The sequence below is a fragment of the Thunnus maccoyii genome, chromosome 18 (genome assembly GCF_910596095.1).
Source record: "Thunnus maccoyii chromosome 18, fThuMac1.1, whole genome shotgun sequence".
NCBI lineage: Eukaryota > Metazoa > Chordata > Actinopteri > Scombriformes > Scombridae > Thunnus > Thunnus maccoyii.
The window spans coordinates 13642233-13662182 of record NC_056550.1 but is presented as its reverse complement, the minus strand read 5'-3'; the positions used below and the strand labels follow the sequence as shown (position 1 = coordinate 13662182).

General features: G+C 39.2%; 1 protein-coding gene across 2 annotated transcripts in view; it reads left to right on the top strand.

Moving 5' to 3' along the window:
- The first annotated feature begins 7044 nt into the window (after window positions 1–7044).
- LOC121883420 (cytoplasmic phosphatidylinositol transfer protein 1-like) overlaps window positions 7045–19950 on the top strand; it is a 51338-nt gene continuing 38432 nt past the window's right edge. For both annotated transcript variants that reach the window (XM_042391668.1, XM_042391667.1), the window contains exon 1: window positions 7045–7674. In XM_042391668.1, the coding sequence (XP_042247602.1) occupies window positions 7627–7674 (48 nt within the window). In that variant the 5' untranslated portion in view covers window positions 7045–7626. The remainder of the gene's footprint in view (window positions 7675–19950) is intronic.

Here is a 19950-nt window from a genome sequence, read left to right as displayed (position 1 = left end):
CAAGACCATGAAGTGCTTAGAAAAGACTTAGAAAATCAATATGGACACTGACAGGCAACCAATGTAAAAACTAAACAACAGGTGCAATGTGTAACCTCCTAACCCAGACCTTCTCCTTCTGGTCCTATCTGCAAGTAAGTGTGGCTACAAGTCCTGTACGGTAAGTCTTGTAGGTCAAGGTTGAACCACAAAGTCACTGCAAAATGTTTGATGTTTACAACTGAAATCAAAAGTAAAAGGTTTATTCATTTTTCAGGTAAATTAAAATTTAACTCAGCCTAGAGCAATAGAGCACAACTAGAGCACCTCATCCTCTTCATCTCATGCCAGCATGCCTTCATCTTTTTTATGGCAGTTTGATCACTTGTGTCGACCTCATGCGATCCGTGTTCAATGGACAGAAAACATGAAAGCAACTAAAGGATTTATAAATAGGGCAGAGACAGAGAGAAAAAGACAAGATAAGTTTTCATCCAACCATCAGGTGAATTTGAACTTCTAACTGAAACTGTGTCGAGTCAGTTATTATTTATTCAACAGAATGTGGCGTGTTGATTCATTCATCGACAAAACAACTTTTACGCTTCAAGTGGATGTGAAAAGTTTTTCATGATAATGACAGCATTGTGTTGAATTTTGCCATTTCCATTCTGCTGTTCTGTTTCAATAAATCATATTACTTCAGTGGAGAGGAACAGGCAGAGGCAGAACTGATAATCACACAGACAGATTAACTTCCTGAGTGTTCACCAAACAGCACAGAAAATCTTCAAACTGATAACTTTTTCTCTTACTCTGCATTGATTGGCTGACGTATAGCAACCAGTGTCTCCATAGTGACATAGAGGCAGTAGCTTGGCTGTGAGCAGGGGATGATCAGCAGGCCTAAAATGCACTGTGGCCACTGTGACGAAGCAAAAACATTACGTCTGTAAAAAAAAAAAAAAAAAAAGAAAAAAGAAAGCTGCAATTCAAGCACACACAGTCTGGGCACACAAGCATGTGCAGACACAGCAAACAAACATATATGCACACACACACACACATCTCAAAGCACTCTCCTCCCTTCACACAGCACACCCTAATAGCTGTGATATTGAGCGGTTGTCATTTAATCTTCGAGGAGAAATGCAAGCTGAGCCCCAAGATGAAAAAAAGATGCCACATCTCTCACAGCAATATCTCTCCACTGGCAATAAGTTCAGATTTCATTATACATTATGCAAGAGACAATCTTCTGCTCTAAATGAAATGTGCATGACACCTAGATGGCTGTCTGACTCACTAGATTGGGAAATGGTAAATCTGAAATTACCTGGATAAAAAGACACATTATGGCTACCTCGTTTAGAGGATTGGTACGTTTATTTTTTTTTGTTTTTATTTTTTCATGATAATGCTGGTCCTGATGCACCGCCACTCCCCACATGTTTGCATTTAGGGAAAGCTGAGAAGTGGATTAAATCTCAGTGTATCCATGGAAACAGTCTTGACATCGTAGCGTCAATCACTGCTCTCAAAAGGTTGCATCTTTGCATGATTGATGAGGTTGAGTGCAGATGTGGTGACAGAAGAAGAGCATTTTAGGAGCAATGTGTACATGATCTATATGTGAAAGTGATGAGAGGAGCCACTTGATGCTGTATCCTTATGGTCCTTGTTGTTGTTGTTGTTTTTTTATGTTGTCCATGGTTGTTTCTTCTGATTGTGTCCACGTGCTTTACTGCTCCCTCCTGCAGTGATCCTACCTGTATTTATAGTAAATCAGCACAGCCACCCTATTTAAAATTTCTCTACAGGGGAAAAACCGTCAGAAGATGCTTGATGTACTTTTGAGTAGACATCCCTTAATCTCTGCATTAATTAGAATGTGTATACTTGCAAAGTCCAATTAGGGTCAACATCCCTTTAGACTTCTGACAACATCAGGCCTCAGGGAACAAGGAACAGGTGCTACTGCACAAAGTGCTGTTTTGACAAGCAGCGCAGCAACAGAGACAAACAGCAATTTCTGTTCTGTGCAGACAAACTCGTCACCTCACATCATAAAATCCCTCAGAGGTGTTCTGTCTTCAAACTGCTGTCAGTGTCACCTTTAATGTCATCTTTCTCAACTCTCAATTGCCACCTTACTGGTGTGCATTTGACAGCACACCTTAGAGAGAGTGCGTACTAAAGTTTGTGGTAGCTCACACGTTTACGTGTGCACAATTATCTGTCTAGATACAGTGTGCGGTACGTGTGTTGACGTGTGTCTGTTCGTGTATCATATGCTGGCGAGTGACAGTCACCTCTATGTGTGAATCCATGTGGTGAAAACATGCACAGCTGAGAACAGCACCCTCTACTTTCTCCAAATTACATGACATAATCACCTCGTACTCTCCAGCCACTTCATCGCTTGTCTCCTCACACTAAAGAACTGGCCTCCATTCGCTTCATGTGCTTACGGTAACGCCTGCTTCATGGAAACAAATATGTTGTATGTTGTATTTGATCAACATACAAGCGAACTTATGGCGTTGACTGTATTTTAACTGCCTATAGGTTTAAAGTTCAGAAGACTATACAAATGGTATTAATAGTGTAGTTAATATATGCTGACTAGAATCAGCTATATGGAGGTTGTTTCTTACTGTAGATGTAATTCATCTGAATCTTCCTAACAGCACTGACAAAGTATTGGATTTTTCAGGGGCAATAGCAACATGACAGTGTTGTGGTCTTTCTAAAAACTGATAGTGTCATCACCTGTGATGAGGAAAGAAAAAAAACCCCAAAACAATCTTTTTTTGGTGAAATGAGAAAAAAGGTAGTGCATGTCACTGTACGCATTATTGTGTAATATGGAATGATTCAGCATTAAAGATTTCTTATCTCCAGATTAGCTTCAAACTATTATTTTCAAGACTATGTCTTACTTACTTAATATACTGAAAAATCTGAAAGTAATGTGAGCTGATTAACAATGCCGCATGCTTGTCTGTAGATAAAGTCAGCCATTAAATGTTACTTTTTTCAGCTGGTAGGGTATTTTCAAAGTCTTCTGTTATGTTCTGAGCAAGAGCAGAATAAGATGAAAAGCAGAACAACCCACAGACTATTTTTCCACCGAGAAACAGGGGGATCAAAAGGAGTCACAGTTTTAAGTAAACCAAACCAATCCTTGGTGTTCACACTGAATAGTTTTAAAAAAGCCGCAGCTCCATGTTGAACTTTGCGTGGATTATATCGAGCCTTGCTAGAGTGGCAAGGAATTCACTGGTAACACAAATGAAGCGTAAAAGACATCCACCCCCGTCCAACCCAGACCCCCTCCCAGTCAATTCACCTGGATGTAATGCAATCATTAAGCCGCCCTGTGAAGCCCCATCTAATGCCAGTGTTTTCTCTCTCAGACCGATGGCTCCAATAAACCCCTTATTAATTTTGGCTCCAGCACAACCCTCACTATTGAACAAGCTGAGAAACGAGCTCCTCTCTCCACAGTAACGGTGGACTGACTGCGCTGAGAGGTTAGGAAAGTGACAGTAAAGGCCAGCTAATGATGTTGAGCAGCGAGAGGCGAGGAAGCCAGGTCTCTTAGCAACAGCTTCTCCTCTCTGCTGACACTCTGATACAGGCTGGAATAAACAGAGTTTGGTGCATGTGTGTGTGTGCGTTTGTGTGTCTGTGAGAGCAGATTTGCATGTGTCTGTAGCAGGCATCATCAGTTTGATAATACAAATAGCTTAACTTAACGTCACATTATTTTCTTTCTAAATCCAATTAGAGTTGATTTTTGCTTTGTGGTAACTGATCCTAAGAAATTGCTTGTTTGTGTGACTGTTTTCTTGTATGTGGGTACATAATGAATTCAGATGGAGAACAATATGTTGAAGAGATAACAGTTAATAAAGCTGGGGCGGGATTGTGTGTGTGTGTGTGTGTGTGTGTTTTGAACCTTACAGGACACAATTCACACCTGAACTCTTACACAAACTGGTTAAATCAGAGCACAAATACAGTAGAAGCACACACACAAAATATTCATATTACAAAGATTCATGCAGATTGTTTTATATCATTTAGATTGCTTTGAATCTCCAGCCCTGCCCATAGAGGTCATTATGTGTATATGTTATAGTTTGAAAACAAACACCAAAGGAGATCCAGTTTAGAAATTAAGACATGACTTGCAACTTTACTTGAAACTTAAAATTGTCCCTACTGTAAAATCCCCTTGAATCACTTAGCTACTGTGTGTGTGTGTGTGTGTGTGTGTGTGTGTGTGTGTGTGTGTGTGTGCTTTCACTAATTGTGTGAAAGTTACAGTTTGAATGATGATAATTACAGACTTTGGATGTTAATGTACTGTGCATGTAAATGTGAGTATGCACTGTTGCCTCTGCACTGTCATGTGTCTCAGATAAACATTATACAGTATGCGAGGGCATTGCACCCTCTTGAGTTGAGACACGGGAACTTCTGTTTCTTTCCTTAATGCCACAATTTCACCATCTGTGAATCCCACCAGCCACGACGCTGGCGGTTCACCACTACGCTTATTTTACTAATATTAATTTGATTAATTAACTTAATTATATAACTATAACTACACCTACCAGAACCATTACTTATGCACATATTTTGCACAACACTTTTATTTTTACAATTCACAAATCAGGTCATATATATATAATACATATAAGTATTGTAATGTTTATCATGATTATAGATTGAATTCCATTTACTTGACTTCTGATTTTGTTTGCATTTATTACTCTTAGTTCTTATCTGTTTCCTTGTTTCCTGCACTAAAATGTAAATTTCCCCTCTAGGGATCAATAAAGTCTTGTCTTATCTTATCTTAACTTAATCTTGTGTTTTCTTTTGATTTAGTGCTTCATTCTTTTATTGTTTCATAATTTTTTCACATAAAAAAATCTGATTCATATTTTTCAGGGACAAAGAGAGAGACTGTTTCAGCACAGAAGGTTTGACTCTACACCCCAACATCAAAATGAGTTCCATACACACCAATTAAAAGCCAGTTCTCCAGTCCCGTTTCTGGAACATTTCACAAACTCTGAAGAGTTCACAATAAAACCTTGGTCAGTGATCAGTGATCTCACTGATCAAACATTGTTGCTTGTGATTGTTCAAGTTGAAAGATTCCACCAGTCCCAGTATAGTTTGACCTACAGCAAAAAGTTTAAAAAGATTTTTTTTAAAATAGATTGAAAGATCTGAAAATCACCTATTACAGCCTATGTGTGAGTTGTGATTATTAATATGATACAAGTGCTTGTCCTGTCTACAACTCTGCTCACCGATATTAAGATCTCTGGTGATCTGTCTGCCAATTGTGATGTCGAACAGATGGAGATTTTGTAATGCCTTAAATTGCATATTAGCCTAATAGTAAATCTGTTTGAACATCTTGCTCAGTGACCAGCTGCGGGTTCTTCGTTAGCTCTGATTTTCCACGACAGCTTTCTAGGTGTAGTTAGCTTGTCCTCTGAAGCTGTCTGCAACTATGGACAGAACTTCCAGAAGAAAAAAGACTTTGCTAAAAGACTGAATAATGATTGACAGTTGGGTAATAAGGCATAGTAATACCACTACTTTCCATATGCAATATGGGTATAATTTTCTGATTAAGCAGTTTTTATCATTGGTTTATAAGTAGCAACTAATGGCTTTATTAATTGTTAAAACAAATCATTTACTAATGCTTTATAGATCATTTGTGAGCCATCAATAAGAACAAACTTTGGGTCACCAGGTTGTGACAGGTTGCGTTTATCCTCCTTCAGCAGGACACTTGATTTGTCTTTTTAGCTTCTCCAATGTAAATTCTGACCTCTGACCTTTTGAGAAAGAGTTGCAGAGCATCTGGACCTGATGTTTTATAAATACAGTCAAAAAACCTTTGTTAATGAGTTGTTAATATTTATCATTTCAAATGACTGTTGTTGATGCCTTATCAGAAAGAGAGTTATATATAGAATATATATTATATAATATAATATAGATAATATATAATATATATATATTTTCAAAAATTTCTGCCAGCAGACTTGTTCGCATATTATAAAGTGAGAAGACCTTTTATTAAAAATTTTATTAATGACTAGTAATGACTCAACTGTCAACCCAAATGTTGTTTTTATTAACTCTTTATAAATGATGGCTGATTATAATGTGGCACCAGAATACTTTTAAAGACATGGGGGAGAAAGAGTTGAACATTTACACACACAGCTTTAAACACACAGCTTGAAGACTATGACAAACTTTCACTCAAGCAGCAAACTTTGAATCCTGACTAAATTTCAGGACCAAGGTCAGCTCTGCAACCAAGGTTAGCAGGTTCAGAGAGGGGGGTGTAATTGGGGGAAACCCTCATAATACTGAATCTTATAAATATTATTATAGACCTTCTATATTTATTGATGGTACTGTATATGTCTCCAATAAGCCAGAGAAAGAGGTTCTGTTTTGTCAATAATACAAACAAGAGAGGAAGTTACCACCACATCCTGTAGATGCATTCTTATGAAACTTAGTTATGCAATGCTGCACTTCTGATGTTAGCTTAACTTCGACTAGGTTTTGTGTGACAGCTGGTGCAATGTTGCATCTAAATGGTTAAAACTTCACTTTTCTGCTTTGACATAGACTGTAGATTATCATCCTGCTTCTGTGAATGGAGATCATTGAGATCCTGGAGCTCTGCGCTGCGTGTGCAGAGAGCAAGCTTGTGTTCAACAAGCCAGAATAACCCACACGACTTCCTATGTATATGAAAATAAAATTTTATTGAATAGTTGATGCAAACACCGATACTGAATCGAATCAATCACATTGGAATAGAATAGATGTTTGTTTTAGGGGTGCACCGCCGTGGGATAATAATGATAAGATGTGTTTACAAATGAACTATCATAACTGTTTTCTATTGGATATTGCTATAATACAGTAGATCAATGTTTTGCATCGGTTTTAAAAGTGAAGGTCAATCCGTCGTATTTCCTGTTCCACGCTGCGCTCTCTCTCGCTCACTTGACGCAGCTGTTTCAGACGGCTGCGCATCCCTGGACTAAGCTGTCAGCAGAAAACTCAAAGGAGCAGGAGATACGCGGACAGATTTGGGGAACTGCTCCCAAGTGAACACGGTAAAACGGAGATTGTTTGTGTCTGAAGAACCAGGGGACTGCGGAGAGCTCAATCCTTGTCCGGGACGCGACAGAAGCGGCTGCGAGAGAAGCTGCTTGAAGCTGCGGTTGTTGTTGGAGCCGTCCTGTTTTTGGAGTTTGCTGCGAATTCTTGAAACTTTCTACCCTGCAAACGTTATCCAGAGGGCAAACTGATGCTGTTGAAGCAGATATATAAAACTTGCATTTGTTGACTTTGCAGCAGGGCTGGAAGACCCTCTTGTTGTTCGGACCTGGTGTGTGTAAGGACTCACATAGCGGTACCGTTGCAGGAGGTGTTGCTGATGCAGGAGTGGGAAAGGATTTAGTGAATTTGTGGATCTCGTTACATAAATGCTTTCAACTAAATGACTGACTTGCAGGATCTTTATCAAGACTGAACTCTGACAGACCGCATCTTCCTGTGTGTTGCCTTCACCGTTGTGCAATGTTGATGAAGGAGTACCGCATCTGCATGCCTCTCACAGTGGAGGAGGTAGGTGAAGTTTTCTTGTTTCTCGTCTTGGTTTGGCTTTCTTGCAAATATATGTCTACCTGCAAGCTACAGAGTTGCAGGTCAGCACGTTTTTTGTTGGATGTGATCTGTAGTTTTTGCTGCGGAGCTGGTTATTAAAGTTGCCAATGATGCGCTTGTCTTTTTGCGTCGGAGGGTTTACAACCGAGGTGCGGTCAGGCAGCGACCGCGGGGTGGAGCTGCTGATGTCTCTCCTCGATCGTGCTGCTGTAGATTCAAGAGAACCTGTGTACAGCAGCAGTTTATTATAGGAAGTGAAGAACAACTGTGTCTAGATGATTTTTGCGTGTTTGGATTATGATTGTATGCTTTGTGATTGTTCAGTAGCGATATGTGTACATGCAAATTGCTTTCTACTTCTGTTTAAAGCTCTCGATCTGTTTCTTTTCTTTCAAACACCACCCTGCATTTTGATTATTTCATGGTCACCTATTACAACATGGGGGATATGTCTTATTTGTTGTATTAATGCTGAAATTGATGCTTGCGCAACAGCTGCATGCATTTAATGTCACTTTGGCCTAGAGCTAAATAACTAAAACAGATTTTATGCTCATGTCTGATTGTGTTTTATTTGTAAAGACACATACAGTGTGTGTGTTTGGAGATCGATAAGGCAAACAGAGGATGAGGGAGAGCAGCATCTGCTGAGTGAAGTTCCCTTCAGGTCACAGTGACACAGAAACAGATTCACGATCAAGTAATGGTGCTGCTACTGTCTTGACATTTCAGGATGCAAATATCAAGCATTATTTCTTGTACTCAGCACAGTTATGACTATTTGATTTAGCTATTTTTGATGTTAGTTTTTCATGGGGTTAGTGACTGTCTGCATTTACTTGTCCAGCTGCTGTAAAGACAAATACTCTTCATGTGATTCATTCCAGTGTAACCTGAAGCTAAACCACAGATGTTCCACCTGAAGTATTTTATTCAGCTTAACAGTGTCATTAAAGTTTTACACACCATTTAACCCAGTTTATGATGTGACATGAGCTGCCACCTTCAGGGAGCCAGTGCACTTATAAATAAGTGTGTTACCATAGTGGTTCATTGAGTCGATACCTTTAAATTGTAGTATAGCCAACCGTGCTATTTGTGAAGACACAATCCTTTGTTGCAGACAGACAAAGCCCGTCGTATTGTTCTGAGATTGGGTGCAGAATGACATCGGAGTCACACGTTTCATCCAAACCAATCAGAAAGCAGTCTTGGACAGCCTCTCCTGAATTCTGTTGATCTTTATCCTGCTTGATCGTCCTGCTTTAGACCCCCGAGTAGTTTCTGTCAGTTTCATGTTTATAATTACCAGGATTCTACTTTATCACATCTTGTCTTAAGCCTGATTGGCTCTTGTGCTTTGCTTCGCTCCAGTGATGATGGAAGACACTGTTGTTATCTGTGGCCAGCTAAAGGCTATTACATCTGTTGGTGTTATGATAATAATGGGGCACAATCTGATCCATTGATCTGTCATTAACTTGACAAATGAATATTTGTAATCTATTAATTTTTGCAGTTTGCAAGTACACATCTGCACACACAGACACACAATTCATACCTGTCATCACTAGGATTGTGTGTGCATGTGTGTGTATAAGAGATAGAGAGACAGATATGATGTCAGAAGGGTTGAAGTACATATCAACTCTTAACACTGGAAATTGGAAATTACAAAACAATAATTTAGAGCTGCAACAATTAGTCGATGAATCAATCAAGAGAAAACGAATAGCCATCAATTTTGACAATTAATTATTTTGAGTAATTTTTTGAGAAAAATCTCTTGTTCCACTCTTGTTTTCTTTAGTCCTCTATGACTAGGTTTAGGTTGCATCTTGGGCTGTTGGAAACAGTGATTTACATTTTTCACCATTTTCTGATATTTTGTAGACCAAACGACTAATTGATTAATGAATAAATAATCAACAGATTAATTGACTACAATGATTGTGAATGGATCTCTCCCCTTCTGTAACAGATTTTGGCCGCAGGTAGAAAATGCAGCTGTAGATAAAGTAGAAGGAAAACCATTTATTGCCCAATTAAATGCAGCAGCAACCAATGACATGTAAAAGTAGTTGGTATCTTTCAGTGTTGCTGCCGTCTGGACTCAAATTACAAATTGTGCTGTTATGAGTGCCTGTAAAAATTTGATAAAACATATCTTCACCTCACAGATTCCGTATATTTCCCTTGGATTCATGATGAGTAATGATTCGCTCAGTGCTCTAGTGTCCCTGTCATATTATATGCAACACTTACACAACACAGCATAAGAGTCACGAATCAGAATCTCCTTGAATGGCACTGCAGCATGAGGGCAACAGGCTCCTCTTCAGATATGAGTGTGTTAATGAAGTGGACAGATTTGTTGCACAAAGACATGACTAGACAGCTAAAGAATTTTTATCACCAACTGTCTACAGCAGCCTTCTTCAGGAGACTCGCATCTTTAAATGCAGATGAAGCCGAAGTGCTGCTGAGAAAACAGATTGGAGACACTGTTATGATGATGTCGTCATGGGATGAGTGCAATTCAACTGACTGTTACAGAAAACATTTCACTATAAATAGCTGTAGCACTCTTTTCTATCATGCAAATAAAATGCAAATATTGTCCTCCTGGAATAACAAATTCATTTTAAATATGAATGCTATTTACTAATTAGGCAAATAACATGGCTTGATAGAGAAATTTGACTTTGCAATTTTTACAATTCCTTTAGATTACTGCTTCATATGTGTGTGTAAATGGATAAGCTTTCTGGAGATATACTGCCTAGCAGACAATTCATTGACAGCTTTGACTAATACAGCGTCAAAATTCAGGGAAGATATGTCCCCAGAACTACATTATCCATCACTGTTATATGAAGACTTTAATTTGGTTTGGTCAAAGTGTCTCTCAGGAATCTGCCATTAATCAGAAAACATTTCAGTCCCTTCAATATGATGACAGAGGCCGAAGGATGTATCTGTCACAATGTACACACAGGCTACACACAAACCCTTTCACCTTTCACCAAGTGCTGACATCCTTTGTGATCACTCTACTGTCAATAATCGTGTAGCCACAGGAAGAAAACAAAAGTCTGCCAGAAAAGAGTCCATCAGAAAGTGTCATTTCACAGAATTTACTGTCAAATCAATTTCTACATGTGTAGGAAGTGTCTGATAGTTTGGAACTGACAATGAATTTAAAAAAAAAAGATGAAAAATGTGTAAATCCTAAAAATAGATAGATATGGACTTCAAGGCTTTCAGTCTTAATCTCTGTATTGTTGCATGAAGTCGTAGTGTTTGTGCTGATAATACGAAGCATCTAACAACCTCCTGTTGAAGCTAACCCATGTTCTCCTGCAGCAATGACACCTGTTTTGATTCAGGTGACATCAGTTAGTCAGTGTAAGATCAGTCTCTGGGGGTTTCCATATGTTTGTTTTTGTCCCTGCATACTGAGATGCACCACGGCACATCTAGGCCCAGACCCAAGATCTTGTTTACGTCCCCAGAGTGGAGGCTCGGTGCTCTGACTAACGAGAAGCCTGTTCCTTCGTTGTTCCCTTGAGGAGCTCATATCTCAGCCAGACGGTGACCTGGCTCACACGCAACCAGATGGAGAGAAACATGCTCACTCAGATGATCTGCCAGACGTCAAAGGATCAGCCAAAGAGAGAGAGAGAGAGAGAGAGAGAGAGAGAGAAAGAGAAAATGCATGTGTGTTGAAAAGGTGATGGATCACTTTCGGTAACTATCTGAGTCTGCCTAAGTCACCAAGATTTAGTTTTGACCAGTGTTTTGCAGATCGATAATTCTACAGTATACACATATTGAAGTAGTTCGAGGATACAGCATCACCACACTGTGACTAGTATTTTGATTTACTGTACAACAAACATCTATTGCTTGCACTATCTTCAGAGTACAATCTGTGTTTGTAGAATTGGTCACAGCACTTTGGCTGACCCTGACCTACGGTCTGTAAGAAAAACAGAACAAAACAGTCCGTCATTCCTACAGTTAAGGGTGCCGTCACACCTAACCTGTTTGGTGCAGTTCAAACAAACTCTGAGGCTTTTGCTTTTTTTAGTTCTGTGTATTTGAGCTGGTATGAAAGTGTTATTCAAGCCTGAAAAGGAAGGTCTTGTTACACTTCTAAGACTCTGGTGGGGTTCATTTGTGGTGAGAAAGCAAATCAGATCAACTACAGGATTAAATGACAGTATGTGCTTTTAGCATGAAAAAAGCTTTACCACTGTTAAATCTGTATGCAGATTGGAGGAAGAGGCCTCAAAAGTGACATGTAAAAACTGCACATATACAGTAGCTATGGAAATCTTTTTGTAACCATGGTAACATTTACACCACTCATCACCTGAATGTGTGCCAGTGTGAACACAAACCAATAAAAACAATGAACTAAAAACAATGTTTTTCTTCCCCCTTGGTCCAGATGAAATGAACCTAAATACAGGTGTGAAAGCACCTGAATCTCTTTGTATTGATTGTTTTTTTTCTGTCAATGTTCTCTAATATGCTTCAAAGCCAGTATGCTGAAATCAACTCTTTTCTATGGAGACACGTTATTACTGTACCAGACAATTACTTGATAATCACTTCAGTACCAAATAAAACAGCTATGAAATTTGTTTTCAGACTAAGGGCCAGAGCTGTCACTGCCTCATCAATTACCATGCAGTTTTCTCAATTAATTATCGCAATTAATTAACCATTCACTGGTTGGAGAACAGAGAGCGTCTTTTCTGCACCTGTGCAGCAGTTGAATTATTTTCACCGCTTATGTGATGAGCTCTCAAGTAATGAGCTTTAGAGCGTGGGTTGAGAGAAGAGGAGAAGCATCTGTGTTCTGTATAAAAAACCTAAAAAGTCTGTTTACCATTATTGTTTAATAATGGCAGTTTAGTCTGATTTAGCTCGGTCATTACTGTGGAGCTCAATTCCACTTTCAGTCAGTGCTACTGTTTTAGGCTACTAGTCAAGTTGACCCTGAATCTTCATTAAAGACACTGAAGAGCTGCAGACCACTTCTGAAACTAGCTCTCCATGATGTTTAAGAACATTACAGGGACACTGTCAAACCAAGAGACCCATCAGTCCAGACCTGTCATACTTCATTCAACGCATTTGACTCAAATATTATAAGATTCAGATCATTTTTGAGAATAAGCTATATGTCATTTGCCCAACATGAGTACTGAGGTCGAGTACATTTTTAACTCGATTTTGCTGTGTGGATTTGCAAGACAAAGCATGACAACTTCCACTTCTTTGTGGATTCGCTTGGACTTTGGTTGCTCCTGATAGCGATCAGCCAGTTCTCTACCTGCAGCCTATTTGAATATTTATCTGCATAGCATAACTTGAATTGCTTCCATTTTCCTGACTTCTATGGTTATTCAGCTGCCAGCCTGCTGTTGGCTCATAGGACGGCACTGAATGAGTCCCCGCTGTGCAGATAATTGAAACCCTGGTTGTATTTTCTAGGTTGCGCTGACACACTTTATCTCAGATATGGCTACTCTATTAAAGCAAATTTTTCCTGCACTTCTCCAGCTGAGAACGTCTCGTTCTGAGACTGGCTGTTGAGGTTTTCTTTATAATGCGTGATTTTGGCGTCCTGCAACACTGGCATTACATTCATTAGTGAATTAAACTGTGGTCACAGGGCTAATCTTTTGGGGAACAATGGCAGCAGCAGGCAATTAATGCAATATGGTTTGTCCCCAGTCTCCTAAACAATCATTTTAATGGGCTACATGACTGTTTTTTGACCCTGGCAAGTGAGTCACCACAGAGATGTTATACAGCAGAGTGAGAGCAGGGATGCACTTAACATGTCATGGTCATGATGTCTGCATATTCTGTATTTTATTTGTGGGCCGTCCGACTCTTTTTGTGAATCTGTTTCTCTCCTCTCTCTTCCTTCCTCTCTTCTACACATTGTAACCTGCAGACTTTTGACTATTAAGACTTCAAGGTTTTTCAAGTACACAAGTAAATACAACACCACAGATTTAACAGGCAATAGCACAGTTTCTTGTGGATTTTAGTGTAATGTAGTGTTATGGTTCTTCACTTAACAGCAATAAATGATGAGCTGAACCACAGGATAAAGTTTAAGTGTCTTTACTGTTAAAGTGCAAATTCATTCACACAGGTATCACTATGCTGACGTACCACTTATCCTGTTGAAAAAGTATACTGACCATCGTAGCACATAAAAATTAGTGCCTATTGCCTTTTCTAAATATGGAAATAATGTATTCTGTTTCCACATACATAACATGCACTATACTGAAAAATGATTAAATTGAACTTTGAAATACCTGTTTTATCTGGTGACAAGTTGTCTGACTTTAGTCTTTCTCTATCTTAGAGAAAACACAATGTAAAAATTGCAACTCCAAAATTCAACCAAAACCAAGCAAACAGCAGTAAGTGTAGTTACTGCGCTCTGCCTTCATTTATCAGAGCTTAGGCTGCACTTACTACTATTAGATTTAGATTTCCTCAAGAAAAGGATACTAAGATTGTAATTACTGCACTTTGCCTTTGCACTACCTATATATCTGTTCAAGGTGATACAAAGACAGAGTGCAGAGAGTGCAGTATCTGCCTTTTTGGGGTCATAGGTCAAATAATTGTTCATGGTTTTTAGCCATGAAAATTACTTTCCTTACCACTTTACTACCTATAACAGATGGCTGGACAGTCAAATAACTGTGAAGCCATTTTTCTCAGTTTCATTGTTAGCATAGTTAGTGCAGTTTTTCCTTTGTAGGGTAGTAGATATGCCTTAAATACCAAAAGGTCAAGAGGGTGTGACAAGGTTACATACTGAAATAGACATGTGGGCAGAAATGGCAGGGCTGCAATGGCTACGTAGCAACATTAATAACCTAGCAAACATGGAGGGTCCACAGTTTCCTATTTATAGTTGAGAGCTAAGGACTAAATTAAGAGCAGTTCTACAGGAGCAGTTGGTCAGGTGACTGGAGGTTGTGGGAACAGGGGTGACTAATGGACAGGTGAGAAACTAAGAGTCCTGATGGGTGTTACCTCTCCAGTCTCAGGCCCCGAACCGTAGTTGGGTAGTTGGCCACTGGTATGACGCTACGTCACTTAGCTTAGCCTGGCTCGTAGCTGGTAACAAGCTTTACAAAGAGTCCAGACCAACTCTGTGGTGGAGAATGGGGCACTTTATTCCAGCGTTGCAGCAGGCCTAATACATAGCCTCTCTGTGATGCCTTTGACTCCTGCTTCACTAACAGTGGTAACTTATTTCTCCTCTATTGGCGTACACCTATTCTCTGTGGCTGATATTTCCGACTACCGGCGCTTACACACTACGTCACACACACACACATTACCCACAAAGCCACCTTCTTTAAGGAGCAGGCTTGGCTTTCAACACGGGGGAAGAGACAGCCCATCCATGTGTCACCATGGCAGAAGCAAAGCATTTAAACCTGATTGGGCCTAGTTAGGCCTGAAGTAGACTTAAATATTGACTGAAACCCAGAACACACAGTGCATGTTTATGAATTTTTAGGGACACGGTTGATAAAGGGAAAACACAAAGAGCGAGGTAAGCGGAGAAGAATAACGGTCAAACACGGTGATTAATAGGGACATATGGCAAAGAAAAGACGCAACTGGCTCTCAAATGAAATTCAGAGTGCAGGGAGCCAATTATTTTTTTTATTATTATTATCCAGACAGAGCCAAAGGAGGGACGTACCAAGGTATTCTGTTATTATGCAATATTTATTTATATTTAAATACAGACAAAAAGGGGATGATAAGACAAGATGATGCTGGACTGAGAGATAGACCTCCACAAGCACTGTCGATAAACATGGAATGCTACAAAATACTGTATGCATTCCCTTAATTAGTGAATTATCCCTTTAGCTGGTATTGTGATAAGACAATAGTTGCATGACAAAGCAACTCTAGTGCTGGTGACTTACAGGTGTTGAGCTTTATTACAGGAAACCCTAACTTAAGAAACATCACCATAGCAGAAACTGTTTGGAGGACTTAACAATAACATCTGGATATAAAGCAAGACAGTAAGAGAAAGAAAACATGGTACAAATGAGAGTTGATGAGAGGGGAGAGAGCTTGTGATTGTCGGCGGAAAGTACTTAAGCTGCACTTTGATCAGGGAGATGGGGGCGTGCCTTTTATCTAAGGCATCATTTGCGATCAAGGAAATCATTACTCCTTTTTGAGAGTAGCATCAAGGTGTGAATACCTTGTCATCCAACAGTTTGACAATAATCTGTGGGTGTTGGTGCACACTTGAAAACCACAGAAATATTGAGTATATGTAGCCAATAAAAGACAGTCTTTTCTCATCCACTAATCTACGTATAAATATGTGACTCATTAACTTGGAAATTAACTTAAATCTCTCATCATGTCTGTAACTCTGCCTGCAGCCTGTGTCATATCAAAGCTTAACATCTGTTGTGCCCTGTTGCTGTTGCCTCTGGCTATGTGTTTGAAACTCTGCACGGTCCTGTGGGGGTTAGAGAAAGCACTGACACGATTTTAAATGGTCCCTTGCCCACACACATACACACCACAGGCGCACACAGATACATTACAGTGTCACGAACCTGAGTACAATGTTTTAATTCCAGGAAACAGCAGCCTTGTTTATATATTATTTATTTGCAGCAATGGTTTGACTGCAGAATTCAGTAAAAGGCAAAGTGAAGATATTTTACCCCAAATCAAGTCTGCTTGCTTTGCTTATATTTGGACCCAATTATGATCCATTTGAAATTGATCAAGATTCACATAGTAGATTTGTATTTGACTGTGTATTTGTCCCTTAAAAAAGATGTGCCCAGCTACCAGTCTAACTTAGGACATACCTTTCATTAATATTTCCCTGATAAAGCATAGATACCAAGTCCTGTGTTACTGACGCATTACCCCATTATACACAGAAAAATGCAGCACACAGACCAGCTGTTAGAGCTATGTTATCCACCTTTGTCTGTTTCTGGACTCTTATAAATGCAGTCCCAGTAGGATACTGGATATTTGCTGTCTTTATAGGCTACTCAAAATTTTTATTATAGATGAATGTGTGAATATTATTTCAAAGCAACATTTTGGTGCCATTTTATGGACACTATAGCCCCAAGAATCTGTAAATCTGTAATCTGATGTTCTGACAATACTAACACACTCTTTAATATCATTTGTAGCAGTTATAGGTGCTAATCTTGACATTTCTTCTTTTTTTTTTTCAGAATACATTTCCAAGACAATTTTAAATGTCTCCTTTAATATTCTCTTCACTTAATGAAAAATTTGCAACGCTCATTATACAAGATTCTTTTTAAGCTCCGTACTTTTATTTGTTGTATATGCCATATCTGGGAATAAAGACATACAGTGACGTGTAGTTCCACCATCTCGGTTAGGAGCACCTGAGAGTTTGTTATGTAAGGGTCCACCGAGGCTAAAACATCATCAGTGTTTTCATCTTATCAGAAATGTTTGGGATGCCAAAGCTGCTCCAAGGCTTATTAAAAGAGAAACCAACCCAGTGTACATTTGGGTGCTTCAACTTGTCAGTGAAGGACTTTAACATTGGAAATTAAGCTTTCTAGTATCAAAGATATCTGAGTTTGTGATGATGGACAAAGGAGATCAAATCATCACACATACTGTCTCTATTCTTTTTCATTTGTTGGAGCACTGATGGATTGAATTTAAGCATGTCAGACTTGTAATGACCTTTGTGAGTCCAGTTTGGACGTGATGTTTGGTGGATACAACACCGGCGTGAAAATGCACGCATGTGTTTGTGTGTGCTACAGAGCAGGCTGCACTCCCACCAGTTTATAATGAGAACAGCATTTACAACATCAGACCAGGAAACTCTTAATCACCTGTCCTTCCATTTCTCCCTTTACCCCACCTCCTCTCTTCCTGTCACCCTAAACCTTACTTACTGTCAACGTCCTGTCTAAACAAGAAGAGACAATGGCTACTGAGAATAGAAGCTGCACTGACACATAGTGAGTGAGTCAGTAGAGTTATGGGACAGGTGGCAGGAGAGATGCAGCATGGGAAGGGGAGCAGCTGGGCACGCCGCTCTGTAATGTGATCACAATATGTCAGGATGCATTGTGCACACTGTTTGGTGATCGATTGTATATAAATATTATATGATAATAGAGAGAGACATTGATCAGTCTTCATCCGTTTGTATGTTTATGCAACTGATCACGTTTTGATCACAAGTTTGCCATTTTCAACCTTGCTTTCAACCTTACATTACATCAGGAAACAAATCTGCGTAGTTTACATGTCTTAGAAATATCAAAGTTTGTATACTCACAAAAAACCACATGTTGATTTATGTGAAATCATACGGACACTTAATTATTGTAGCACTCTTATCCTGAGATGTGGTACAAAGGTGTGTGCCTCCAATCAAAATGTTTTCTTTGGCAAATCAAAGCAAGATATTTACTCAATGAGCCACGTAATTGTCAACTGATCCTTTGAAAGGGTTCACATTCAAAGGTTAACTAGAAGACGTTCACTCCATACTCCACTGGCATAAACCCAATCACCTCCCAAAGTGGTCACCACCGAGACCCAATTAACATGTGTAACCTATAGCAGTCTCTGTATGTATCATTAACCTTCTCACAAGTCGCTCTATAGATTCTGTATCAAAGCCACAGTGTGTCAAAGGGCTGCTTCACAGCAAAATGACCCTTTTCTTGATAAACTGTGAAGCCTGACTAGATACAGCATCTCAGGGGTTTAACATATTGACCATGACACACACATATGTCCAATCCTATCTACAGTATGTGGGTGTATGCGCAGATACACAGTGTGCATACTAGAATAACAGGTACAAGTGTCCCTGGTTGCTATAGGAACATCAGCAGCTCACAACTAATTAGAAATCTCTTTGATGATGAAGTGGCTTTCTGTATGTGTGCTGTGTGCATGTGTGTGTCAAGGTTTGTGTGTGCATGTGTGTGTGTGTGTGTGTAGATTTGAACCCAGCTGACCCACACAGCCAGCAGTTTCCTGAGAAACAATAGAGGAAGAGGGTTTGCTAAAGGACACACAGTTAGTGATATTAATTGTCAACTCACATTTAAGTATTTTGATTAAAATATTCATGTACTTTTAATGATTTTTAATGTGTTTTGAAAGACATGAAAATCTGGTCAACAACTGTTGAAAATGTGGCAGTGTAGCCAGAAAGTTCACCTCATCCAGATGGTCTGTGTATTTGTGTGTTTATGTACGTGTGTGTGTGTGTGTGTGTGTGTCTGTCAGTGTGTTTTTGCCTTTTCTGTATTTGAACACATAGAAATGATACACTGACACAAACAGTAGACGCCATCAGAAATCCACTCCTAAAAACATGCTTTCTCCCTCTGAGAGACTGAAACTCAGTGTCAAATATCTTTTAGAAACATATCATCACACAAGGACAACATTGCCATCAAGTGGACAACGGGCCAGATGTTTTTTTCTGAATGTTATCAGCCTGAATGAGGATATTCATCAAAGTATTTACTACTGAAAAATAATTATCAGATGAAATGTCCTATAACATCAAATTCAGTTCATTGTGCAAACTTGCATTGAGTGCTTGGCACTTTTAGTGTATTGTACTTCTGTGGTACTTGACAAGACATTTATTCATTCACCCACTTATGTGCTGATGTGGGAAATAAAAACATCATAATTCCACATTTGGTCACAATGTGAATTACAATTTATCTTTAAAAGAGAATATTTTACTAAGCCTCAAAAAAGTACCATGGTACAGATTCCAATGCAAGTGCAATAATGTGCGCTGTATCACCATTATATAAAGACACACGCACACACTGCCTCAGCTAATTAATGCAAATCCAGCAACCGCTTAATCCAGATCCATACAAATAAAGGCTCAGTGTGTTGTTCTCTACCCTCCTCTCCAATCAGAGCTTTAATTCATCAAGCGACCAATTTCTACCTGATTACATACTTAAATACTGAGTGACGCTGATGAAGATTCACTTGTAATTATTGTTTGCATTTTAACATCCTGCAGTTGTATGTATATATGTGTGTGTGTGTGTGTGTGTGTGTGTGTGTGTGTCTAGTCTTGTGTTTCATTCTCCATGAGTACCCTTCTTCTGACATTACCATGCATCATGTTGCACA